This window comes from Hippichthys cyanospilos, chromosome 17, assembly GCF_059441005.1.
Source record: "Hippichthys cyanospilos isolate Australia breed blue-spotted pipefish chromosome 17, RoL_Hcya_1.0, whole genome shotgun sequence".
Taxonomy (NCBI): Eukaryota; Metazoa; Chordata; class Actinopteri; order Syngnathiformes; family Syngnathidae; genus Hippichthys; species Hippichthys cyanospilos.
This window is the reverse complement of record NC_142385.1, coordinates 10,411,918-10,434,890: the sequence shown is the minus strand read 5'-3', so window position 1 is coordinate 10,434,890 and position 22,973 is coordinate 10,411,918. Positions and strand designations below refer to the sequence as shown.

At 40.4% G+C, this 22,973-nt stretch overlaps 2 protein-coding genes and 1 non-coding gene across 7 annotated transcripts in view; 1 reads left to right on the top strand and 2 right to left on the bottom strand.

The window, feature by feature from the left end:
- The window catches only part of LOC148409609 (cytohesin-3), a 28,230-nt gene extending 17,059 nt beyond the window's left edge, over nt 1-11,171 (top strand). For both annotated transcript variants that reach the window (XM_088438638.1, XM_088438639.1), the window contains exons 6-13: nt 1,389-1,469; nt 1,545-1,657; nt 2,971-3,119; nt 3,228-3,339; nt 5,955-6,031; nt 7,382-7,453; nt 7,530-7,684; nt 8,825-11,171. In XM_088438638.1, coding sequence (XP_088294764.1) covers nt 1,389-1,469; nt 1,545-1,657; nt 2,971-3,119; nt 3,228-3,339; nt 5,955-6,031; nt 7,382-7,453; nt 7,530-7,684; nt 8,825-8,897 — 832 coding nt within the window. In that variant the 3' untranslated portion in view covers nt 8,898-11,171. The remainder of the gene's footprint in view (nt 1-1,388; nt 1,470-1,544; nt 1,658-2,970; nt 3,120-3,227; nt 3,340-5,954; nt 6,032-7,381; nt 7,454-7,529; nt 7,685-8,824) is intronic.
- trnav-uac (transfer RNA valine (anticodon UAC)) lies at nt 6,135-6,207 on the bottom strand. The gene has a single exon. It is a non-coding gene; the product is annotated as a tRNA-Val (tRNA).
- On the bottom strand, nt 10,592-22,648 carry usp42 (ubiquitin specific peptidase 42). Of its 4 annotated transcripts, none has more exons than XM_088438633.1 (18): nt 22,432-22,648; nt 20,427-20,673; nt 20,025-20,231; nt 19,821-19,931; nt 19,580-19,679; nt 18,821-18,888; nt 18,664-18,734; nt 18,491-18,573; nt 18,292-18,403; nt 18,064-18,204; nt 17,789-17,889; nt 17,460-17,625; nt 16,566-17,195; nt 16,373-16,455; nt 14,453-15,403; nt 12,937-13,205; nt 12,787-12,862; nt 10,592-11,712 (listed from the first exon to the last, which is right to left on the bottom strand). In XM_088438633.1, the coding sequence occupies exons 2-17, from the start codon at nt 20,662-20,664 to the stop codon at nt 12,825-12,827; spliced, it is 3,369 nt and encodes a 1,122-aa protein (XP_088294759.1). In that variant the 5' UTR covers nt 20,665-20,673; nt 22,432-22,648; the 3' UTR covers nt 10,592-11,712; nt 12,787-12,824. The 4 variants fall into 4 exon arrangements, with proteins under 4 accessions (XP_088294759.1, XP_088294761.1, XP_088294760.1 ...); XM_088438635.1 differs by having other exon boundaries at nt 20,427-20,647; nt 22,432-22,647; XM_088438634.1 differs by lacking the exon at nt 22,432-22,648 and adding an exon at nt 21,774-22,355.
- Nucleotides 22,649-22,973: the final 325 nt, after the last annotated feature.

The window sequence follows — 22,973 nt, the reverse complement described above, 5'->3', positions numbered from 1 at the left end:
TGTCTGAGCTGAGACAATAAAAGCGCACGTTTGATAATAGACTGCGGCGACCTAACAGGGGGGGCCCCGGGTTGCCGAAAAGCTTCATTCATGGACCGTCATCAAAGGGGCCACCTACCATACAAAAACCAGAATGAGGCTTGACACTCTCTAATTATCAGTAATTGGGCTTTTGCATGGGGCAACAACCTATCATTATACTAAGAGGAGGAGGAAAACAGCAGGGAAACAGATTGCACAACTAACGTAAACAAGTTATAAGAAAATAGACGCGATCAAACGCATTTAATGAATTAAATGATCAACCGGATATGCTGGTTTATGAAAGGGGCACTTATTCATTCATTCCCGCAGTTTGTCGATAGTTAAATTCATATTCATATTTTTTAAGCACAATTAATACTTTTGCACTTTGCCATTTGCTGTCAACTTAAAATTACATCACAGTTGCTCAGGGAATGACCAATCACAACTCAGCTAATTTGGTCATGTGACCTATGCAAGTTGAGCCATGGCTGGTTGTTAACTGATCTCTGAGCATATCAGTTTTAGTCGACGTCAAGTGGCAAAATGCATTTTTATGCATTTTAAGCATTACATGAAAAATAATGAAGGTACCAAATAAATTACAGACAAATTATTAACTTTTTACTGCTGAAAATACAATGGCTAAATCAGTAAAGTATTCCTTGTATGTTCATGTTTTTAAATATATATTTATATATATTTTTTAATATATTTTATTTTATTTATTTATTTATTTTTAATACATAGTACTTAATTGGAATTTTGTTCTGCCTCAAAAAAAACGTATTATTCTTTCATGGTTCACAATTCACTTCTCTGTTTGATATGCACCTTTCTTTGGGATTAATGTATTAATAGTTGACTAAAGGATAGAGTTGTTCCTGGCTTTTGTCCTGCTGCAGACAACGAAGACGAACAAAGCCCACGCACATACATTCAGGCAGAACAAGCCCCGTCCAAATAATTGAAGAATGTTCTTGTCTGAGAACTTTGCTCGAAAGGAAAAACTCTTTGACTCACACACACACAAAAAAGAAGATGGTGGATTATGGTGTAAACGAAGCACAGGTTTCACCGCGGAACCCACTAATGGCCCCAACAAACCGCAATGTGTGGATTTGGTTTTAGCTGTTTTTCATCAGTCTGGCACATGCACCGATGCCTTGAGGGGGTTGGAAATGCTAAGCATAGGCCAGCTGTTTAAATTGCTTCCACACGCCACCTCGCAGCATCTTGTGCGAATAAATTAGTAATCACAACAGGAATGCTGAAGAAAGGCCCCGTTTCAACACCTGTTTACTTGGTTGCATATGGATTGCGTTTTTGTTTTCCCACATGGAGCGTGTCTTTCCGTTCATTAGGGATGACTTCAACATCAAGGTGCTGCAGGCTTTTGTGGAGCTACACGAGTTTGCTGACCTCAACCTCGTCCAAGCGCTACGGTCAGCGAAAAATATATGTCCTTAAACACATCCTGACAGCTCGTGACGCCAACTCACTTCCTGTTTGCCTTCCAGACAGTTCCTATGGAGTTTCCGTTTGCCAGGTGAAGCTCAGAAAATCGACCGCATGATGGAAGCTTTTGCTTCGCGCTACTGTCAGTGCAACCCCGGGGTCTTCCAGTCCACAGGTCAGACACACTCCATGCTACTAGAAACAGTCGCAAGAAAAAGTATGCAAACCCTTTGGAATGATCTGAATGCAGAGAACAACTCATAATACTGCAGCTTACTGAGGACTAACTTTTAACCGTATACTGCCCCAGGGTGGCCATATAGCAAACACGAGACGTACTGTACAGTAGTTACACAATGTCCATTGAATGAAAGCAAAAACTGTGTCAAAAACTGCACGATTCTATGTGATACTTTCTGGATATGTTGCTTCTTCACAAGCAACCTCTAGATCCAGTAGGCTGGAAAACATGACAACAAAGTTCTCTATAAGGCAAAAGCTATTGAAATTGCATCTACAACGGCAAGCGAAGTAGCTGGAACTAAGGCTCAATAAGGATCAAGCAGATTTAAGTAACATCACACAACATCACAGCTTCTAGCAGACGATGAGCAGCAAGCAAAGAGCCGCTACATCCATTATTCACAAAGACACAACCGGGATGAGTGAGAACACAGTCTGGTGACTAACTCAGTAACAACAACACACTAGTAAATATTTGAAGATGTCTTAGTGGGAACGAGGTTGATTTTGCATACATAAGGAGGCAAAGCAGAGGGAAGTGCTTTACATCTATCTATCTATCTATCTATCTATCTATCTATCTATCTATCTATCTATCTATCTATCTATCTATCTATCTATCTATCTATCTATCTATCTATCCATCCATCCATCCATCCATCCATCCATCCATCCATCCATCCATCCATCCATCCATCCATCTCTCTGACTACCTAGCGTCTATGGCTTTAGCTAGCATCTAGCTCTCTAGCTAACAAAAATCAATCCAGCTAATTAGCTACGATGTATCTTGCTAACTAGACAAATCTAGGTAGCTAATGATCTAGCATCTATGTAGCTATCTAGCTAGCATCTGTCTGCAAGAGAACTATACTAGCTAGAGAGACAGATAGCTAGCTAAAGAGATAGATGCTAGCTAGCTACAATATATAGACAGATGCTCGCTAGCTAGTATTTATGTAGCTATCTATCTACGTTGCCTTACAGCAGGAGAATTAAAGTGTTGGCGAAGGTAGCAACTGTGTGTTTATGTGAGGCTTCAGTCAAAGTTGCAAACTTTCGCCAAGCGTTTGCTAAGTCTTATTTTTTCTTGTTGTTTTGTGACAATACAGTGAGCGTTTGTGACCTTGAAAAAAACTGATGAGAATGCAACATTCGCTACATTCGCAGACACTAGCAAACGATGGGATAGGGACTTTAAGGCCGGAACAGAAACAGATCTATGATACGTTTGACTTATTTCAGACACTTGCTACGTGCTATCATTTGCAATCATCATGCTGAATACCAGCCTCCATAACCCCAACGTCAGAGACAAGCCCCCTGTTGAGCGTTTCATCTCCATGAACAGAGGGATCAACGAAGGAGGAGACTTGCCAGAGGAGCTTCTCAGGGTGAGCATTTATTTGTGTACGACAGTGGCCTTCCTTGTCATCAATGAGCCTTTTGTTTGCAGTTTTTCAACTCTGAAAAATTTTGCCCCCCTTTGCGTTTTTCTGCAGAACCTTTACGACAGCATCAAAAACGAGCCATTTAAAATCCCGGAGGATGACGGCAATGATCTGACACACACTTTCTTCAACCCCGACAGAGAAGGCTGGCTTTTAAAGCTCGGTGGGTAAAAATGGTCGGACAAATAATAGAATGAATGAAACGGGCTAATCGCAAAACCCTATGAATCTTCTCTAAATTGATTTGTTAAGACAACTGTAACCGCTTGTTTGGTTCTATTAGGTCACTTGTAGATACTTCGATCTGTGTTTTCCTGTAATAATATATCACAAAATAATAAATAAATCAACTATCAAACAAACCAATACAAATTTTTGAGAATCGATGTATCGTTTGGATACCATTTGTCAATTTAGAGTGACCCAAATGCTCCAAATTTCAGCTTCTCAACAGTAATGTTATTTGATTTCTGTATTGCTTAATCAGTCGATTATTTTATCGATTAATCATTGAATCGATAGAAAATGTATTCACAAAACCATTAATTGATGATCAAAAAATGGTTATCATGTGAGAGTTGCCCAGTTATCGATTAATCGTTTTGGCGTTAAAACACATTAAACACAGTCCTCTCAAGGATGAAAAATGCTGTCCTAATTTCTCGTCCCTTTTGTATTGCAAAACGTTGCGATATAAACCAAATTGCAAGAGATAATAGAATCATTTAAACAGTAATGTCTCCAAATCGGTGCTGGACTTTTCATTAACTTTCCTTTGTAGGAGGACAACCCACGCAGTGATATTGTGCAAAGAGGAGCACCCATGCAAAGTGCCATTCTCTCACCTTAGCCTTTCACAAGCTATGATGATTTATTTTTTCTTTTCCATTATATAACAACATTAAGGACACTGCGCATATTGACTAAAAGGCCACGTTTTATGTAGTGTTCTTCAAGCTTGCATAAAAAAAGGGACACAGATCTCGTGGCTGGGACATCTCATCTTTAGTATTATTGGAGGACAATCCAGACCCCACCCCCTACACACACACACACACACACACACATCACAGAAGCTTTTGGAAAATGTACTTGTGTGGAATGTGAGCCCACTGCTGTGTAGCTGCTCATGTAGAGAAATAATGGAGACCTTCTCTCCTTTTTATTATCCTCTCTCTCTGGTCCTGCCTTGTTGGCCTCGCTATCCTGACTCCGCCACCCACTCCCCCAGCTTCCTCTACATTCCCTGGCTCCGGCTTTTCAGTCCCCGGCCAAACGCACTTGCCAGATCAGCAAGTTAGGTCCTGCTTTTCCCCAACATGGGATTGCATTTTCAAATGAAGAGCATCAGAGGGGACGCCGCCTGGTTTGGGATTTTTTTTTTTGAATGAATGAATCGCAAGTCCCACCGCAGTATGATAAATACTATCACAGCGCACGGTAGCAGGCCTGAGAATCCTGCTGTGTTTCAATCTATCAGCCAGTGGGTTTCAGTGATGCACAAGAGCACACAAGTGGGAGGGGTCACTCAACAGTCGTCAACTGCCACCAAAATTGGATTTATGATTTAAAAAAAAAAGGGATAGACTCGCACTGTAGATGTCCAGCGAGGAAAATACATTTCTATCATAAATTCCACTATTTTGTATATGAGCTTGTCAAAGTCACAGCAAAGATAAAATGTTCCTCATATTGCGTTGAGTTCACACCACTGTCGAAAAATCTGGGTCAAGTGAACATTACATATTGATTACATCAGTTTAACGGCAGCTTGGTGGAGTCTGCGGCAGGCATGCGAGAGACTGTGTATAGTGTCAGGCCATAATGTTGTTTTCTATTATGCAGGTTAATTACATCAAAAAATATCCACTAATCCAAATAATCTACTATTAGTACTTGATGCAGGCATATGGGAAGATTATTTCTTGACCAAAGAGAAATAACTCAACACTTGTGACTGCAAGTTTTTCTCAATATTTGTCAGCCTGCTTTGTATGTAAAAAAATCGTAATAAAGGGCTGCTTTTAATATTACTGGAACTACAAGCGCCATCGGACAACTTTGTGGGGTTCTGGTATGAAGGAAGGTAAAAGGACACACATATTCTCAAGAAGATATATGAGAACATTTCAGTAAAGTGTGTTGAGAAGATTTCAGCTGTGAGCATGAATGAGGTCGAAAACATATGACAGCATTTCATTCTGAAATGTGAAAGAATTTCATTACGATATGGGAAAGGATTTCAGAAAATCATTGCAAGAGTAATTCAATATATGAGAGCATTTCAGAATAGAGAGTGAGTTTTTACATTATAGGAGAACATTTCAGTGTAACGTAAAAGAGGATTTCAGACGTAAAAATACTGTAAATGAGGTCGAGAGAACTTCAGTACAAAATAATTTCAGTACGATGTGTGAGGATTTCATAAAAGTGTTCAAGTATTTTAATATCTCATAATAGAGTCATTCTGAATAGAGGGTGAATAATTTTTCAGTATATCATGAGATCATTTCAGCTTGTGAGAGGATTTGAGTTGTGAGGGAGTGTTTCCGTACAAAATGTGACAGCTTTTCCGGACATTTAAGAGAGCCTTTCAGTATTTAACATAAGAACACTAACAGCGTTTCGGTATCTTGTGTAAGAGCACTGCTACGTGAGAGGTAGTCAAGAATTACGCCCCTGGTGGCCCCTCACAGTTCGACCCTTGGAGTTCGAGCATACCTGCACCCAATTCATCTGAAATTCATAATTTTGTTCTTTTCTTTTGTTTACGTGCAGGCGGCAGAGTGAAGACGTGGAAGAGGAGATGGTTCATACTTACAGACAACTGCTTGTATTATTTTGAATACACAACCGTAAGTTTATGATATTGATACTTGTATTATTTACCTGTGAGGAAACGTTCGAGCTTTCAGAGCCTTATTTGATTTCTTAAAAAAGGTGAAAATTGTTAAATAATGGTTCCACTGGGGATTGAACCCAGGACCTTCTGCGTGTAAAGCAGACGTGATAACCACTACACCACAGAACCACATAGAGATTTGTCAACATTTATCAATGAGGATAAAAATGAGAGTTACTGTACTTATGGGATCTGCATTAACTTACAGCCATAAATGACTTGAGGAATTAAAAAAAAAGGCTGATATCAATGTGAAGTCAAAAGGTTATTGGCCTCCCAGTTTGACTCACGCCAACATCAGTCCTCATGGGAAACATCTGCACGCTATATGGCACACATCTGGTCCTGTGCAAAGTGATTCAACCTGCCGCATGTCACTACACACTCAGCAGTGTGAGAACACACACATACACAAATGCGACTCCAACCAGTATGGATACACACAGTCCCCTTCCTGTGACCTCTCATTTGTATGAAGAGGACATGAAGGATGCAGGGTCCTTCCTCAGGGTCCCAACACACACACACACGTGGCCCTGTTGCACTAATGGTGCACGAGCAAGAGTCTGGAGAGCATAGGGTTACGTCTCCCTGGGGCGCTGTCCCCTATGTGACCAGGATGAACAAGAAAAACACTTCCATGGCCACCTCAAGGTGTTATTCCACATCTTTTTCTTAGCAAATACAGCAAAGGCAATTTCATTATAATCATAAAGCATGACAGTCAATAAATGACTGCATTCACTACTGCATTTTTTTGAGACTATAAAACACCGAATTATCAGATGCACCATCAAAAATTTAACTGTTAAAATTTAAAAGTTTTTTTTGTCAAACCAACACACCAACACAAATATACCAGCACATATCTCATATTTTCAAACTGACACAGACATGCTGCTCTTGTTAGAATATTGCACCAACACAACAGTAACACGCCCAGTTGTGTTTACTTGTGGAGAGTGCCCCCTGGTGGCAAGTAAAATATTGAATCAAAATCAATACTTACCATTTATCTGGCCCCATGATGCCACTAGATAACAGCAAAGTAACAAAAGTACATTTATTTTACCTTACTTCACAACAAGCAGCAGTTTGCCAAGTAGAGAACAATTCTTGGAAAAATCAGCTTCAAGCAATTTACTGCCAATGACAGTTTTACTGTGGAATTAAACACAAAATAAAATAAAAAATTACACATTGTCTTACAATTTTCAATACAGACAGACAATACATTAACAATCACAAGCATGTGCATTTTTTATCATTATCTTAAGCATATATTTATTCTTTATCGTTTCAGGATAAAGAGCCGCGTGGGATTATCCCCTTGGAGAACCTGAGTATCCGAGAAGTGGATGAGCCCAGGAAACCGGTAAGTATACACGTCAACTTCCTTTTATTTTCCACATTTTTTTCTCACACTTTTGGATTTCTGTTCCGCCTGCTAGAACTGCTTTGAGCTCTACAACCCCAACCACAAAGGCCAGGTCATCAAGGCCTGCAAAACGGAAGCGGATGGGCGCGTGGTGGAGGGCAACCACGTGGTCTACAGGATATCGGCCCCCACGCCCGAGGAGAAGGAGGAATGGATCAAATCAATCAAGTGAGCACGGCATCCATTTACACCGAGGGGGCACTTAGCCACAATCCCATGTGTCGCCTTCTCATGGCTGACCTTGACGATGACACACTACTTGTGTGTGTGTGTGTGTGTGTGTGTGTGTGGGGAATGCATATCCAACACAAACACACAATGGAAACACACATGCAGTGGTGAGCCAACGGGAGTCTGTTTCTCACACTTCTACGTTGATAATGCACTTCTGCTTTGTTGGATAAGCGCACTTCCCTACGATTAGTGTGAGCAAACACACACACGTGCATGCACACACAAGCAGGCTTGATATCAGTTCTGGTGAAACATTAGGGCCGCGTTTGATTTTTAGACTGCTCAGATCCATCCAGAAGAGAATAATGCATTCTATTCATTGGAAGCGGTACAGAAAATAGAGGAAATATGCTATGTTTATAGTAAGTATAGAGTTATCTATTAAATAGATAATTTACCAAAATTAAAATGTTGCATCGTTGTGTAATATGCATGATAACTTGATTATTTTAGGTTATTTCAATATATTACGATTAATTTAACTACATAAAGCAAACTTGGAAATACATTTTAATCATTTTTTCAGAGGGGGCTGCTAAATTGAAGCAACAAATAAATCAAAAATATTTTACCCAAATAATAATATACAGTAAGTTTTCATTTGATTATATTTATATTTACCAGCCTTTTTTTTTGCAGTGATAGTGGTATCGGTGCTTGGTATCAGTCAAGAGTTGAGAAAAGTGGTATAGGACATCCTCATGTAATGAGATGATAAAAATTAATCAAAAAAAGAATTTCTGTATTTTTGTTTGCAATTTTTTGGAAGGAAAAAATGGCAAATCTCTGCTTGGCTTCCCTACTGCGGATTTTGTACGATCTCCCCGTGATTGCGTGGGTTAGCTCCCGGTGCTTCAATTCACCCTAATGTAACCCTAATAAGTTCAAGTGCTATAGAAAATGGATGGATGGCATTTCAGAGCTGTAAATTTTATTACAGACCACCTGTGCTCTCAAATGGTGCTACAATCCACTTAGCATTGACGTGCATGTAAATGAAACCAGTGTAATGTTTTTTGTTCACCTTCACATCAGTCAGGTTGTTCATCCGTGTTTTCTCTCCAATCTTCCCAGAGCCAGCATCAGCAGAGATCCTTTCTATGACATGTTGGCCACCAGGAAGAGGAGGATAGCCAATAAGAAATAACCAAAGGCTCCGTTCCACCTCGCTCCTTTGCATCACTGCCACATCGCAGGCCAGCAGAATCAAACTTTCACCTGTGGATCAATTCTGGGTTGAAAGCAATGAAAAACTACAGTTATGTGCAACGTTTTTGTTGGGACGCATCTGGAAAGACTTTGGCACCCTCTGGAGAATATTACAAGAAATGGCATGTGCTTCAATAAACCGGAGGGTACCATTTTCAACAATCCTGCCCTATCCTAATGGGAAGCCTCAAAGCTAATAGATCAGCTGGTCTGATTTGTATATGCAAAACGCACTGATTTACTCTTCGTTATAGACGAATACACAACCCTAATACACTCAAAAAGGCTTGGGGCACAGGCCTTTTGGGTGATATTTCAGGAAGGGCCTATAATAGTGCCACCTTGAAATACGTGTTACCTGACATATGAGCCGCTAGCTTAATGCTAACACACAATGCATAATATTGACGTCGCAGTAGGGTGTAACACTATACGAAAAAAAACAGTCTTACGTTCTATATATTTTCATATTTGAGGCATGTTAATTGTGGACTTCTTCGTGCTGTTGGGTGCAGAATGACTCGGGCTGTCATTCTTGAATGAGAGCCGCGTTTAATACGAAAGACAATGGGACGAAAGACGACTATTTGTTCGAATACGTAATTTGCGACGTGGCGGAGTGGCCAATCAAAGAAGCGTCCTGGATGACGTAAAAAGAAAGCGGCAAATATTAATTAAAATATGTCCTCCTTTAACGAATGTCGGTTTTGTATTACAGTGAACTCCCATAACGGCAGAAAGTATTAGTCAAACTTTTCTTGCCGATACCGCCATTTTTCAAAGCCCGTTTTCGGGGGAACACTCGACAAAATCCGGCGCATAGCCGGAAATGCCAGTGAGTCTGTCAAAGAATAAAAAAAAAAAAGACTCATTACGTCCAGTTGTCCATTGGACTGCCACCTAGTGGTCAAACCCCTCTACACACAAAGACACAGAAATTGCGGATGAAATTTGCATCAAAACACACTTGACCGGTTTCGATTTCAAACTGTGTATTTTAGGTTAATCCTGAAATTCCACTTTAAAAGCTAAACATCTCAACATTTTTTTGTGAGTAAAGTATTTCATTTGTGGAATATACGTATTCCCATTGTTGGAATATTGGTTTGCAGATTGGAAATAATTTGCACTACTATTAGTACTATTATTTGATGTCTTTAGAGTAGCAACACTTCTTCGAAAGATGTGTGAACATATTAGATGAATCTCCACTTTTGTGATTTCTTTTGTAATTTATTTCCCTGTTTTTCTTTTGTTTTGTTAACCAATTTACAATCTGCATGTATATGATGTACATAACTTCTGTTTTATGTATTTTGCAAATAACTGAGTGGTTATTCATCATCAAGATCAACACTTTACAATCATGGAGATGTGTCTAAATGACATTATCAAGAGAATAAAAGGTTAAAAATGTTGGTGGAGAATGTAAACATAACTATATATATCTATATGACACGATTTTGAAAAATATAACCACTGAGCAATTAATTGCTATTTCAGAAGCCACATTTTTGTTCAAAGACTAGAGCTTTCAATGGTTATAAGTTTGCATTCATTTAAGTGCTTTTTTACTGTGTGGTGTACACCTGGATATTACAATCTATTTAGTAAGAAAAAAAAATACAAGTATTCAACACGCCCCCCAAATATTTTGAAAGTGTCACTTTCCAGATACTTCAGTGCATTCCTCACACAAAGACAAGCGTACAATTGCTGACATTAACAAAAATGTATTTTAAGGCATTTACCTTGTACAATGTATAAATGCTGACATGCTAAATGAAAGGAATAATACAAGTTTCCAACATCTGTCAAAAAGTTGCAAAAACAAAACACAATCCATATTCATTGCCGACATTAGTCCAGTGACTATGAGCAGGATTAACAAATTTGTCTAAAAACAAATAAAGCAAAACAACATCTATTTATAATCCTGATACAGGAGCTTTATATATTTATATATATCTGTATATATATATATGTGTGTATAAAAGTAACTGATAGTACAGTTCAAAAATTAAATTCACAGTATTCATTATGATGCTATGAGACGCAAAATCGATTTTCATTTTTTTTCATTTTTCATTTAAAACTCCAATTACATTTTTTTTCCCCATGATTTCGTTGAAACAGAACATGAGCTAAAGGAAGGACAGAAAGGAATGAATCAGAGAAGAGAAACGAGTTAAAAATACTAGTGTGTGTGTGTGTATTAAGAAAAAAAACCTAACCAATCGCAGGGGGAATGTGCTCAAGTCAGTCCAGGGTCTCGTGGAGGTATCAGTAAGTGAAGCCTTGCCTGTTTGTTCGTTAGGAATTTCAACATTTCCTACCACCCATGTGCCCCCCTCCTCTTTCAGTGGAGAAGATGGGGGAAAAAAAAAACAAAACAAAAAAACCTCAAAATCATCCACGTCCGTAGCGACCGAGTTGTTTTCAGCAGCTTGTGGTTCCCTTTAGCGAGTGGATGATGACGAGTCTTCAAATCCTGAGTTCCACTGAGCAGCAGTCGAGATGTTTTAAGCTCCAGGCTTTGTGTGTTTCATACACGTATATATTAATATTTCTTTGTCGTCGTTCACGACCGAAACGAGTAGGAGAGTTACTGCAACTAAAAGTCAAACGATTAAAAAGTGAACATTTATAACACTTGATGTGTGGTAAAAATACAATTTGTCTTCTCCTCCAATGAAGCACCATGGCGTTGAATCATTCCTCTGCTGTATTATACCAGCAGCGGGGGGTGGGGTCTGGAACAATAAAAGAAGTATTCAAAGAAATGTAAGATGGACAGCAACCCATTCACTTCTTGCTTGTTTAAAATGTATTTTTAACGTGTATCGCTGTCAAAAGCAATAAATGAGTTTTACTTAATTCACTTCCAGTCTAGACACAAAACATGCTTTTGCTAGGCTTGAAATAAGGCTTCAAATACTTTCCATTTTTTACTGAGCCGTTTTGTGAATCACTGGCTCAATTTGAGGAGCAATTTTTCTGATTTGGTGGCTTTTTTTGCAGGTTAGCAATACTTTATCAATCAATAATAATAAGACATTAACAATTACACTGATGCCTCCTATATAGCAGTTCAGATTTCATGGCTTCAAAACATCGGAATTTTCACAAACAATGTTATTTGCGTGTGCAGTAAATAAATATAGGAATAGCAAAATGAAAATAAAAAAACCTGTAAGTGCTCGCATAATTGAAGAACTCATTTTACCTCAATAAGCCAAAATCCTCCTATATACGTAATTTACATGTTCACTCGACAGGACGACTCCTCCCGACATAAAAGTCGCAATGTGAACTGAACTACTGGCCTTCATGAGAACACACTTTTTTTTCATTTGCTATATATCAATTCCTCTACAATATATAAGAATCTCTCTCTCTGCTTCGTTTGGACAAGGTCATTACCTTGAGTGGTATCACCAAAAAACGATGCATGAAAGTAGCAGATGGTAACATGTTAGCCACTTTACCTGCAGTAGTTAACCACAGGAGCAAAATGATACTTATACTAAAGCCCACATCGCAGGAAATGGACAATGTAATTGGCTGCCACAGACAAGGAGGACTCACATGATACACAACGAGAGCTGCACACTGCAGTTGTCCTTTAAAGGAAGGAGGAGGAGGGAGGGGAATAAAACTTATCGGTTTTGACAGATTTGGACTCTTTTAAATAACTGACTAAAAATCACGACGCTTATCGGCCCACGCCTCTATGTGACCCACTAGTCTAAACACAGTGTGCCCGATGAATGTGGTGGCGGTGTAATAACAATTCAATGTAGCAGATGTGGTAAGTGGCCACTCACAGTCAGTGCTTCATGGTACTGCTGCACACATTGGACCATCAATGGGAAACAACGTTGGCTTGACTGTAACCGTTTCCTAAAACAGGACCAAAACACTGTGAGCTTTTATTCCACACTTCTATGTTTACTTTGATAATGAGCATGTCCTACCTGTGTATCCATTAAGGTGGCGCTGAAATGGCTCGTTTGTATGTGCGGCGCCGTTATGGCCATTGTGGTCGTAATCGAGGCGGCGGCGTTTTTCCGGTGAACAGCTGTCGTTGTCCCGCCTGCCTTCCTTGGAGTGACGGCGTTTGCAAGACTCGCGTTCTTCGCTGCTGCGGGTCTTGTGGCCGCGGACGACTGGGCTGCGCGCCTCACTATGGTGCCGCCTCTTTTTCTTCTTTTTTATTTCGTTGCCTCGGTCCGAATCGGAACTCCTGAAGAAAAAATTGGGAGTAAATTTCAGAGATTAAGGTATTTATTTCAATTGTTTCAACTTCTTGTTGTGTTACATTCTAATTCAAATTATTTTCAAGGTAACTGTCACTTAACTATTCATCTTATTTTTCTGCAGGTGAAATATCACCAGTTGATCCACAGACCGGTGGTTGGGGACTACGGCACTAGGTCATCAAATCAGTCAGTGTCAGTTCAGTCTGTCAAGTGGGTTACCTGCAGGGATTTTTAAAGTCCAGCAGGTGTCAGTATTTAATGACACAATATCAAAGTGCCATCGTGTTTACATGCTCCATAATGCCTCATCAATACTATCGTTTAAAAATTTAAAAAAATAACCATCCATTTTTTTAATACGACTAAACAAAAGAAAATTGAACAATAAATATTGTCATATGTAATGTTCTTATATTTAGCATGCTTTATAGAATTACAATAATTTTACGTAATACAAAACTCAAATGAAACAAACGTTTAAGTAATTAAAGGTCCATTTAAAAATGTAAATTGGCAAGCATTCTTAAATACATTTTTTATAAAATCGAAAAATATTAAATCATTTAAAACTAGCAATTTTAAACAAGATGATTAAAAGGCCCGACTTCTAATTTTATTTTTTACATAAATATATAAAAACTGTTATTTTATTAAAACAATTTGAATAATTTAACACTAACATTTTCAAAGGGACAGTGAGCAAGATTTAGCGACATTCATGGTGAAAAAAATCATTCATTTTAAAAACCCACAGTAAACTTAAATAATGCAAAAAAAAGTCAAACCAACGGTGTTTTTCTATAATCCTAGATCCAGTAATCGTGCGTCCTTCAAAATCGTAGCATTCTCTTTGTTAACCGTGAGATGGCACTACATCCTACACACTGTTACTTTCAGTGAAAATTACATTATTTAACTCATTTAGTAGCCGCCATTTTTTTATGTCTTTTACTAAACCCTGAAAAGAATATTTTTCTTCATTTTTCAGACTGATTTGAAATAAAATTTGAATAACTATTTGTATCATGAAAAATTATATTTTTAGTTTTTCCCCCATAATCCTAATTCATCATAAACAGATTTTAAATAAAAATTTGAATAAATAATCATTTGTATGGTGAAAATTACATTTTAAAAATATTTGTAAAACAGATTTATTACTTGATTAACTTTCCTGAAAGGGGAAAATGAATGAAAACAAGAGTGTGTTTTCACGAGTTGAATGACTCACCCGCTGTCATGGTATCGCTCTTTATCCTTTGACTTCTTCTTCTTGCTCTTTTTGTGTTTTTTGCTGTGGCGCTCTTCAGAGCTCATAGAGCGAGCGCTCCTTCGATGATTTTGGTCCTCCAACCCCGGAAGGGTGTGGCGATACGGCGACGGGATCTTCCTGTAGGGGTGGTGGTCCCTCTCCCTGCCGTCGTCTCTCATCCCGCGAACATCCCAACCGTCCTGCTGCCGCCTCCAGCGGCCGTGAGACTTGTTGTGGTAGAAGTTGCCGTAACTCCTGCGCTGGTAATCGCGATCTTCCCTGGATCGCGGGTAGTGAGAGAAGTGGTACTGGTTCGAGCAGCGGTCGCGGTCCCGCTCCCTGGGGTGATAGGCGGTCCGTTCCCAACGCCGCTCGCTCTCCCAGTCCCGAGAGTAATAGTTGGGATCCCTGTACGAGCGGTGGTGCTGGTAATGGTGGTCTCTGTGGTCCCGCCTGTAGCGATTAGCATCCCGTTCCTGACTCCTGTCCCTGTAGTGTCGCTCCCTGTCCCTGCTCCAGTCATATGTCCGATCCCGACCCCTTTCCCGCGACGACTGCCGTTCATAGCCTCTGGAAGCGGGCCGGAGCTGATCTTTAGCGTCCGCCCGCCTTTCGGAAGGTGGCACTGATGAGCCGTTGGTCAGCGGTCCGCCCGCGACATCATCGCCGCTAACGGTAACCTTCGCCAGAGTCGTGCATGTGCCGCTGGCGCCGTGGGATGAGTTGGGCGAGGTGGCTGCGGGACTGACGGACTCACTAGACGTGGAGGAATGGAGTTTGTTGTTAGAAGCGGCCGCTGCTTCGCAGGCCGTCTGCTGAAGTGGAGGGTCGGACACGTGTGTTGTAGCCCTTAGGTCGGGAGAGATTTGCTGGCTTTCGCTGGCAGTGGGTTGGATCTTTGGAACAGGACTAGACTGGGATGCCTCTTTGCTACAAGAATAAGACAGACAAACAAGGTCAAATTACAAATGCGTCACTCTGCTACTTCAAATATGCAAAATTCAAAAAACACTAATGGGACTGCACTTAAGAACTGAACATGGACATACTTGACATATAAAAAAATAAAATATACTTTAAAAAAAGCTAATGTAATCTACTTATTTTTCAGGGATATGACTTCAGAATGACATTGAATTATTTCAGAATTAATAGTTTGTATATACAATATTTATAATTAACTTATGACTAAAGGTAATCCCAGGCATCATTTACTCAAGCTTTTGGCATCACGACTTAATCGCAATTTTATATTTGCTGTATATTAGGGCTGCATCAAATAGAGCATTTGGGTAAAAATAAAAAATAATGTATTACTTGGTGAAAAATAAACACAGAAAACAAAATAAGACATTTCTACTTAAACTTGAATGACCCAACTTCTATCATTTTTTGATCATCAACATTGTTTTAACCTAAATTTAAACTGTGCTTGGAAGCACACTACTTTCCTCTTCCCAGAAATGTTCATTTCATAGTAAATCTCCCAGCTAAAAAAAGCACATCTTCATCAACGTGGTTTGTTAAAAACCTATAAGTAGGAACAGCACCTGTGTCAGGGTGTTAGCAACAACATGTGCACAGTCATTTCCATCTATCGTGCCAGCCTATATGGAGCACTCGAGCGTTGGTACCTAGAGGCTAACATGTGTGAGAAGTGTGTATAACGGAGCCTTCAATGCATTTCTGGCATGTTTTACTGGCAATTGGCTTGATATTTTTTTCCTGATGTTTACACTAATAAGCGGGTATCGGGGGCAAGAAACAATGTCTCGAGCATTTTTTTAAAAAAAAATAAATACTTGTATTACTCTAGAACTCGTTTCACCCCCACTGAAAATATCACGATTAATGCTTGTGAGTGCTTTCAAATACTAAAAAAAAAAATCATAAAGTTACCTCGGTTGACAGTGGTCAGTGTCCAGCCCATTCACAGTACAAGTCCCCTCTGATGACAAATTTTGATCGCTACTGACAGAGTTCTGAAAGGCAAAAAAGAAAAATCATTTAAAGGATATCCAGCATTGGAGCTCGTTACATTATGGAGAGGTCGCGTCATGAGCAAATAACGAAATGGAAAAATATAGCTTACCTTCTCAACACCGTTATGCCCGTTGACCTTTTGAATTCCATAATGGTGTCCATTTTGGATGATTTTCGATATGTTGTGTGTAATCCCGTTCAAACAGGTTCCATTGTGGTGTGTGTCAGAGTCCCCATTGGGAAAATCTTCCCTTGTTCTATTATTTCCATTCAGGTGATCCTCCGCTGAGCAACCATTATCCAGAGCTCCGCCGTTCTCCTGGTCCGACTCTTCCGACAACTCTTGGCTGTACGGCACCAAGAAGGACGAGCCGTTCCCTCCGCCCTGGTGATCCCCGTTACTGCGCGGCGTGCCGTTGACGTGGTTAAGCTGTCGTGGGATGAAGCGAGCATCTGAGGTAGACTGGGAGGAGGAGGAGGAGGAGGACGCTGAGGAGCTGACGGAGGAGCTGCTGGCTGATGATGAGGATGAAGCCGGGCGATTTGGTTTGCCTTGCCCGATGCAAAAGGACAGCTTTAGGCGCTTGTCGTGCTCCGGGATGACGGAAGGCTGGCTGGCCGAGTGCGACACTGAAGAAGAGGAAGCCACGCCGTGATTGGATTTTCCTGACACACTGCTGCTGGTGCTGGGCTTGGGACAGTCCCTCGAGGCTCCGTTTCCATTCATGTGGAGAGAATTCTGCAGAAGGGATGGAAAAACTTGGTCAAAAATTGTCACTTTGTTTTCAAGTTAGCGTTCAATTTTTTTTTTAATAATGTTGACATTATACTAAAAATCAAAATCATTTTGGTCAAGCGAATCATACTGTTAAGTGTTACCAGCCCAGTTAAAATTGATTTTTTTTTTTTACTTTAATAGCCATCAATGTTAGTCAAAGCCTATATCCATCAATTGCAGAGAATGCGTTAAATACCCCCATTGTTTTGGGGGGATGAGCATTACCGTGGTCATGTGCGGGGGCAGCTGTGGTCCGATGAAGCCGGCATTGTTGTGATGGCCGGTGGCATTGATGCGCGGTATGACGACGGGTCTAGGCGAAGACTGGCCAGGTACAGCTGAATTATGGGTCATGTGACCATATTCACCTTCTTTCTTTCCATCACCGGACCTTAAGAAACAATCATGTCGGCATATTACCCTGCAGTTAACCTTCATAATATGGTTGGTCAATAATTGCCAATCCGGAATTACAATTTTTTTCCGATAGTTTACTTGAGAGTTTCAACGCTTGGGTATTTAAATGTAATTATATCATGTCAAACGTTACTCACTTGATGTAGAAGAGGACATAAGCCTGCTGGTTAAGGACAGACCTGATGTCACTGACCGTCACAGAGGAATCGTTCATCTGAAACCACTGACCATTGCTTGCCTGGGATGGAATAGCACAAACATTATTTTATCATATTTTCAACATTATAAGGCGCACCTTATAGCCTTCAATTTTCTCAAAAGCTGACAGTAGTCATTTTCCAATATCTACTGAACAACTGATAGTTAAAGATTGAAGATGGCAAGCACAACAATGAGCAAATTGAGCCAGTACCTTAATATAGCAGAAATAATGTCCAGCGTGGCAACTGAATCCAGAATGAACCAAAACGGCAAACAGTCCGTAGAGCTGAGGCTCTCCTTGCGACTGGGACATAAAGGGCCTAAGATCCAGGAACTCGGGATATTTTACGTCCTGATGAGCAAAGGCAAGCTGATCAATGAGAAGTGGTTGCAAGCAGTTTGAAATCAAATGATGTTATGAGATGTTATAAGAACCTACTTTTGTGATTTTTCCTCCACTGAAGTTGGCAAAGCGTTTCAGTGAGAGGGTGAGCACATTAGAGCTGCGATGGATAGTGAATCTCTTTGAGGCTGTGACCATTTTTTTGCACCTGGGATAAACATATTGTTAATTAATGGCTATGAAACACCAGGTACAAACTGCTTTACTAAATTTTTTATCAGGTGCAGAAACTAACTTGGAGCACTTGTAGGCATTTTCGCCATCCAGCTGCTCTGGCTTGACAAACTGCTCAAGCGCCTTTGAGACACTCGGTGCCATCTGTGACCAGAAGCAAGATGCAGGTTAAAAACATTTTGAAAACTTTTCAAACACAGTGGAAAATGATCACATTTCTTCCGGGTGAGTTACTTTGATTTCTAGAGTGATGTCCAGAAAGGGGTCAAATGTATCAGAGACCGCTTTGCAGTTCAAACATTTAACTGAAAAAGAAAAAAAACAAAAACAAAAGGTCATCAGAATAAACATGCTATTAATATGAAAATATAAAGTGATGTAACAAATTTACCTCTGGACCTTAGGTAACCACCAAACACCTGATGAATGAAAGTGGTTGCCTGCGTTTGCCTGTCCAATCTGCCACAAAACACAATGCAAGGGCTTAAAGGGAAACTGAACTTATTTCAGCAGTAAAAACTTCAAAGTGCAGTCAAAATGTCTAACTTTTTATTTTAAGTTTTATGAAGCAGAAAAAAACTCATTTAACTCTGTTCTATTTACTTCCTATGGCAGGTGAACCAGCAATCATTCAGCTGCTAACCCTTCAACCAAACTTAAGAGGAGAGTCATCGGCACAAAGACAGAAAAAAATGGAGGTTTATGTATGTTTTACTTTATAATTTTGCAAATTGAAAAAAAACCCCAAAACAAAACAGACTTTACAAAGACAGGTTCAAACATCGTATTATACAGTAGGTACAGCTTTGGTGTGTTATCTTTGAATAAAACACCCCTACTTAAACTACAATTTCTATGAGAAGACTATGAATACTTGAAACGATGAGTCCACTTTGGGTGTTGTATTTCATAGAAAGAGTAATCGTACTAATTAACCAGTCAAAGAAAGTCTTAATCATAAGTGCAATTTCATCATAAAAGACCTTGTCCTTCACAGACCGCAGAAAATGAAATTAAAAACAATGCTTCTAAAACTGAACTAAAATGATTAGTATTAGTTGTCACTCTTGTCAATGCGGATGTTGCGACAAAAACAATGATGAATGCAGCGAACCAAAAATTTTGCCGCGTGTTAGAGAACGAAACTTACTTGGTTCCAGGTAAGCAGGACTTTTGCATAGCATCCACCGTGTACCTAATGAATTCATGAGCATCCTCCTGGCTTCCGTAGCGAAAGTGCTTCGCAATCCCTGTGTGAGGAGAAATAAAGCTTAAGTCAGAAAACGTAAGATTTGCTATCAATCTTGGAACGGTTCCCTCCAAATTTCTAAACGTAAACAGAAAAACAGCGCCACCTAAAGACGAATGCTTGAGCTATACAAAGCACTTACTTTTCAGCTCATTCAGAACACCAATTGGCTTAATAACATTCCCAGAGTTGGCAAAAACCTGAATGATGTGGTTTTGCATGGTGCACATCATACAGAAACCAGGCTCGTGACCTATAAAAATAAATACAAAAATAAATAAAAAAAACAGGCATGACTTGGGCTCAAACGGAGACCGATGTGAGCAACAAAGAAAAGCCAACATACATGTTTTGGAGTGCTCGCGTGATAGCATGTAGTTGGCAAAGGGCGGCGTGTAAGTGAGACACTGTAGGGCTGAGTTGAGGAAACAAGTGTTGCCCATGTTCTGGAGGCCGGCGCCTATGCGGTGAACCTGGTTCCACTTTAGGCTCAGACGCTCCGGAGAGAAGAGGACCTTCTGCGGCATGTCTATGCCATCACCGCTGCACAACACTGGACATACAAAGACTAAAATTAGACAGGCATGACAGTTCCTGCAATTGTGCTCCTCTTAAATACATAAAGAGGAAACTGTGCCGTTATATCCATATTTTCAAATATTCTAATTCCACAATGCAGGAATGTAAAATTGAACACAAGGTCACACTCAATATTGAACTAAAGATAAAATAAATAAAAGGACAAAACCTTGTTCTTTGGGTCGGTCGACGGAGGAAGGCGCGCTATTGTAGACGACGGCGCCTGGCGTTGGACCTAGGCAGCCCCCCGGAACTTTCAGTCGCGGCGAGTCAGCGGACAGCGTGGGGCCCACCGCCCAGCTGCTGGAACAGCTGCTGTCCATCCCGTCTCCACTGGTGAAGGGGGATCGCTTGCAACCCACTGACTCGTGGTCAGAATTTTCGGAGGATCTGTCAACAATGGTCATAGTTCATTGCTGCGGGTGAGGGAGACATAAAAGAGAAATCAAAGAGAGAGGAAAGAGTCGCAGTTTTGGTAAAATACTATTGCAGTGGTTCTCAAATAAAGGGTATGTGAAGGCAGGGTTTCTGCAGATATCAGTAAATCTAAATGAATGCGTTTTAATGCCCTGACAGAAAGTATATTTTGCTTTTCAAATTAAGATGAAATTAATTGGAACATGAAATGTCTTAATGCCGTGAAGAACAGTAAGATCCACTTTTCAAATCAGGGACCGAATGAATTGGAACATGAGAATTAATGCTAAATTGTGCCGCCTTTGCAAGCTGTTGTGATTTTCCTTTTAAGTTTTATATGCAAATGTGTGATGTGTTTTTTTCCCCAACAGATGAGCCAGAAAGAAACAGATGATGCTACATAAAGATACCATTAAAAACTAAGTTGAAACATTTTATAAAACTGTTTTAAGTCTTTTATTACAAAAAAAAATAAAAATCTGTGCTTGTTAGTGGCTACAGGGCTAAAAAAATGAACAGGGGTACCATCATTGAAAAAAAGGTTGTGTTTGGTTCATGTATTGACTTTGGCAAGGGGCAAAATACACTTTGCACCACTCGACAGCGAATAACAAAGCACATAGACAACCATTCATTTACATTCACGCTTTCTGACATTCTAAAGGCATCACTAAACCTAACAGGAAAGTTTTAAAATATGTAAGGAAGATTTGGCAAAAGCCACACAGATTCTAACCTTAGACCTGTGAGGTAGAGGTTTTGACAATCCAACTGTGCTGCTTGTACTTAAAATCAAAAAGGTAATTACAACACTAACTTTGTTCTGTGTATATTGTAAAATTCAATACTAAGTTTTGCAGAGACGTTTGTTGATCTATAGTAATTACGTTTAATAAAACACACTGAAGCGCAACGTCAAAAACAATCGCAACTACGTGCCTAATAATAGCTCGTTACCTAATCTCACTTTCTTAGTTATTACAAAGCACAGCAAAGACGTTAGCGCTTGCACGGACAACAAAAACGCACTTGTGTCGTCATAAAAAAAATACAATCACGAGTTTTTATCATTCAATTGTTAAATGTCAAAAGCTTTTACTTTTGATTTCCGTTGGTTAAGGTTTCAAAAAAAGAAAAGGCGAATTTCCTGGTCGGGAAGCAGCTGTTCCCTCCCACTCCTGTTACTGACTCACGTTGGCGGCTAGGCCTGACGCGCGCACAGCCATTCAGTTACAATAAAAGCCTTCTTCAAACATGAGCGGCCTGTTTCGGGAACACAACAATGGCTTTTTAGAGACAACCCCGCGCGGCCAACCGAGCCCAAATAACCGCCGGCGTGAACCTTATCATGGACGAACACTATGGAAACGGCGACCATTACGCAAAAGCTAAGAGCGAAACTAGCACGGCGTGCTAATGTCGTTAGCCGACTCGGCACGATGGACGGGGCTGACATGGCGGACAGCGCAGCGACGCCGGTGGCGGTCAAACAACGCGTTGCGTTTCCGCTTTTTGAAGTTCAAAAATAAAGAAAGCCTTTCGGTTCTGCGGAAAGGGGCCCTGGCCCACGGAGGCGCAGCTAGCATTGAAAGGAGGGGCTCGACACCGGTAGCCGTGCGTTCACTGCGCCGCTCTAGTTAGACATGACAGAACCGGTGTAAGGATGCCACAACAAACCCGAGCGGTTCGGATCCGCCTGGACGCGGCCGTCGCGTCCTTGGATGCCCATTCATACCGAAACGCGTCGAGACACTTACCTGGATTGTTGTTAAAAGCACATTTGTAGCGATTGTAAAGCCATTCCTTATTTCCAAGCGGGTGTCCGGCGGTGAACAATGACGTAGCGAGCTTTCCACGGCAACATCCGGGTACCTGGGATAAAACGAGGGCCGTGATTGGTTGCCTCGGCCATTTGACTGCTTTTCGTGAATCTCCGTCGCACGTTCGTGCCGCCGACCTTTGTGTACACGCACAATCATCACCGTGCTCGTTCCACATGCAAATCAACTCGTAAAATGACGCCGACGGATTCGAAACGCATTTCCACTGACGTTATCGCATATATACAGTAGCAACGATTCCGTTTTACAAGCGGGGCTCAAATACTTAAACTTAAAAAGGCTCGAATTATTGAATGAATGGGCTTCCTGATCAAACGCCACAAAACATCTATAAAGCATCAAACAAGTTGTGTAGTAGAAGATCATAACTTCAAAGAATACAATAGCAAGTGTGTTTGATCCCATTAAATCTTCTAAAACCATATTGGTCCATTTAAAATATGTGTTTGTGTATGTGT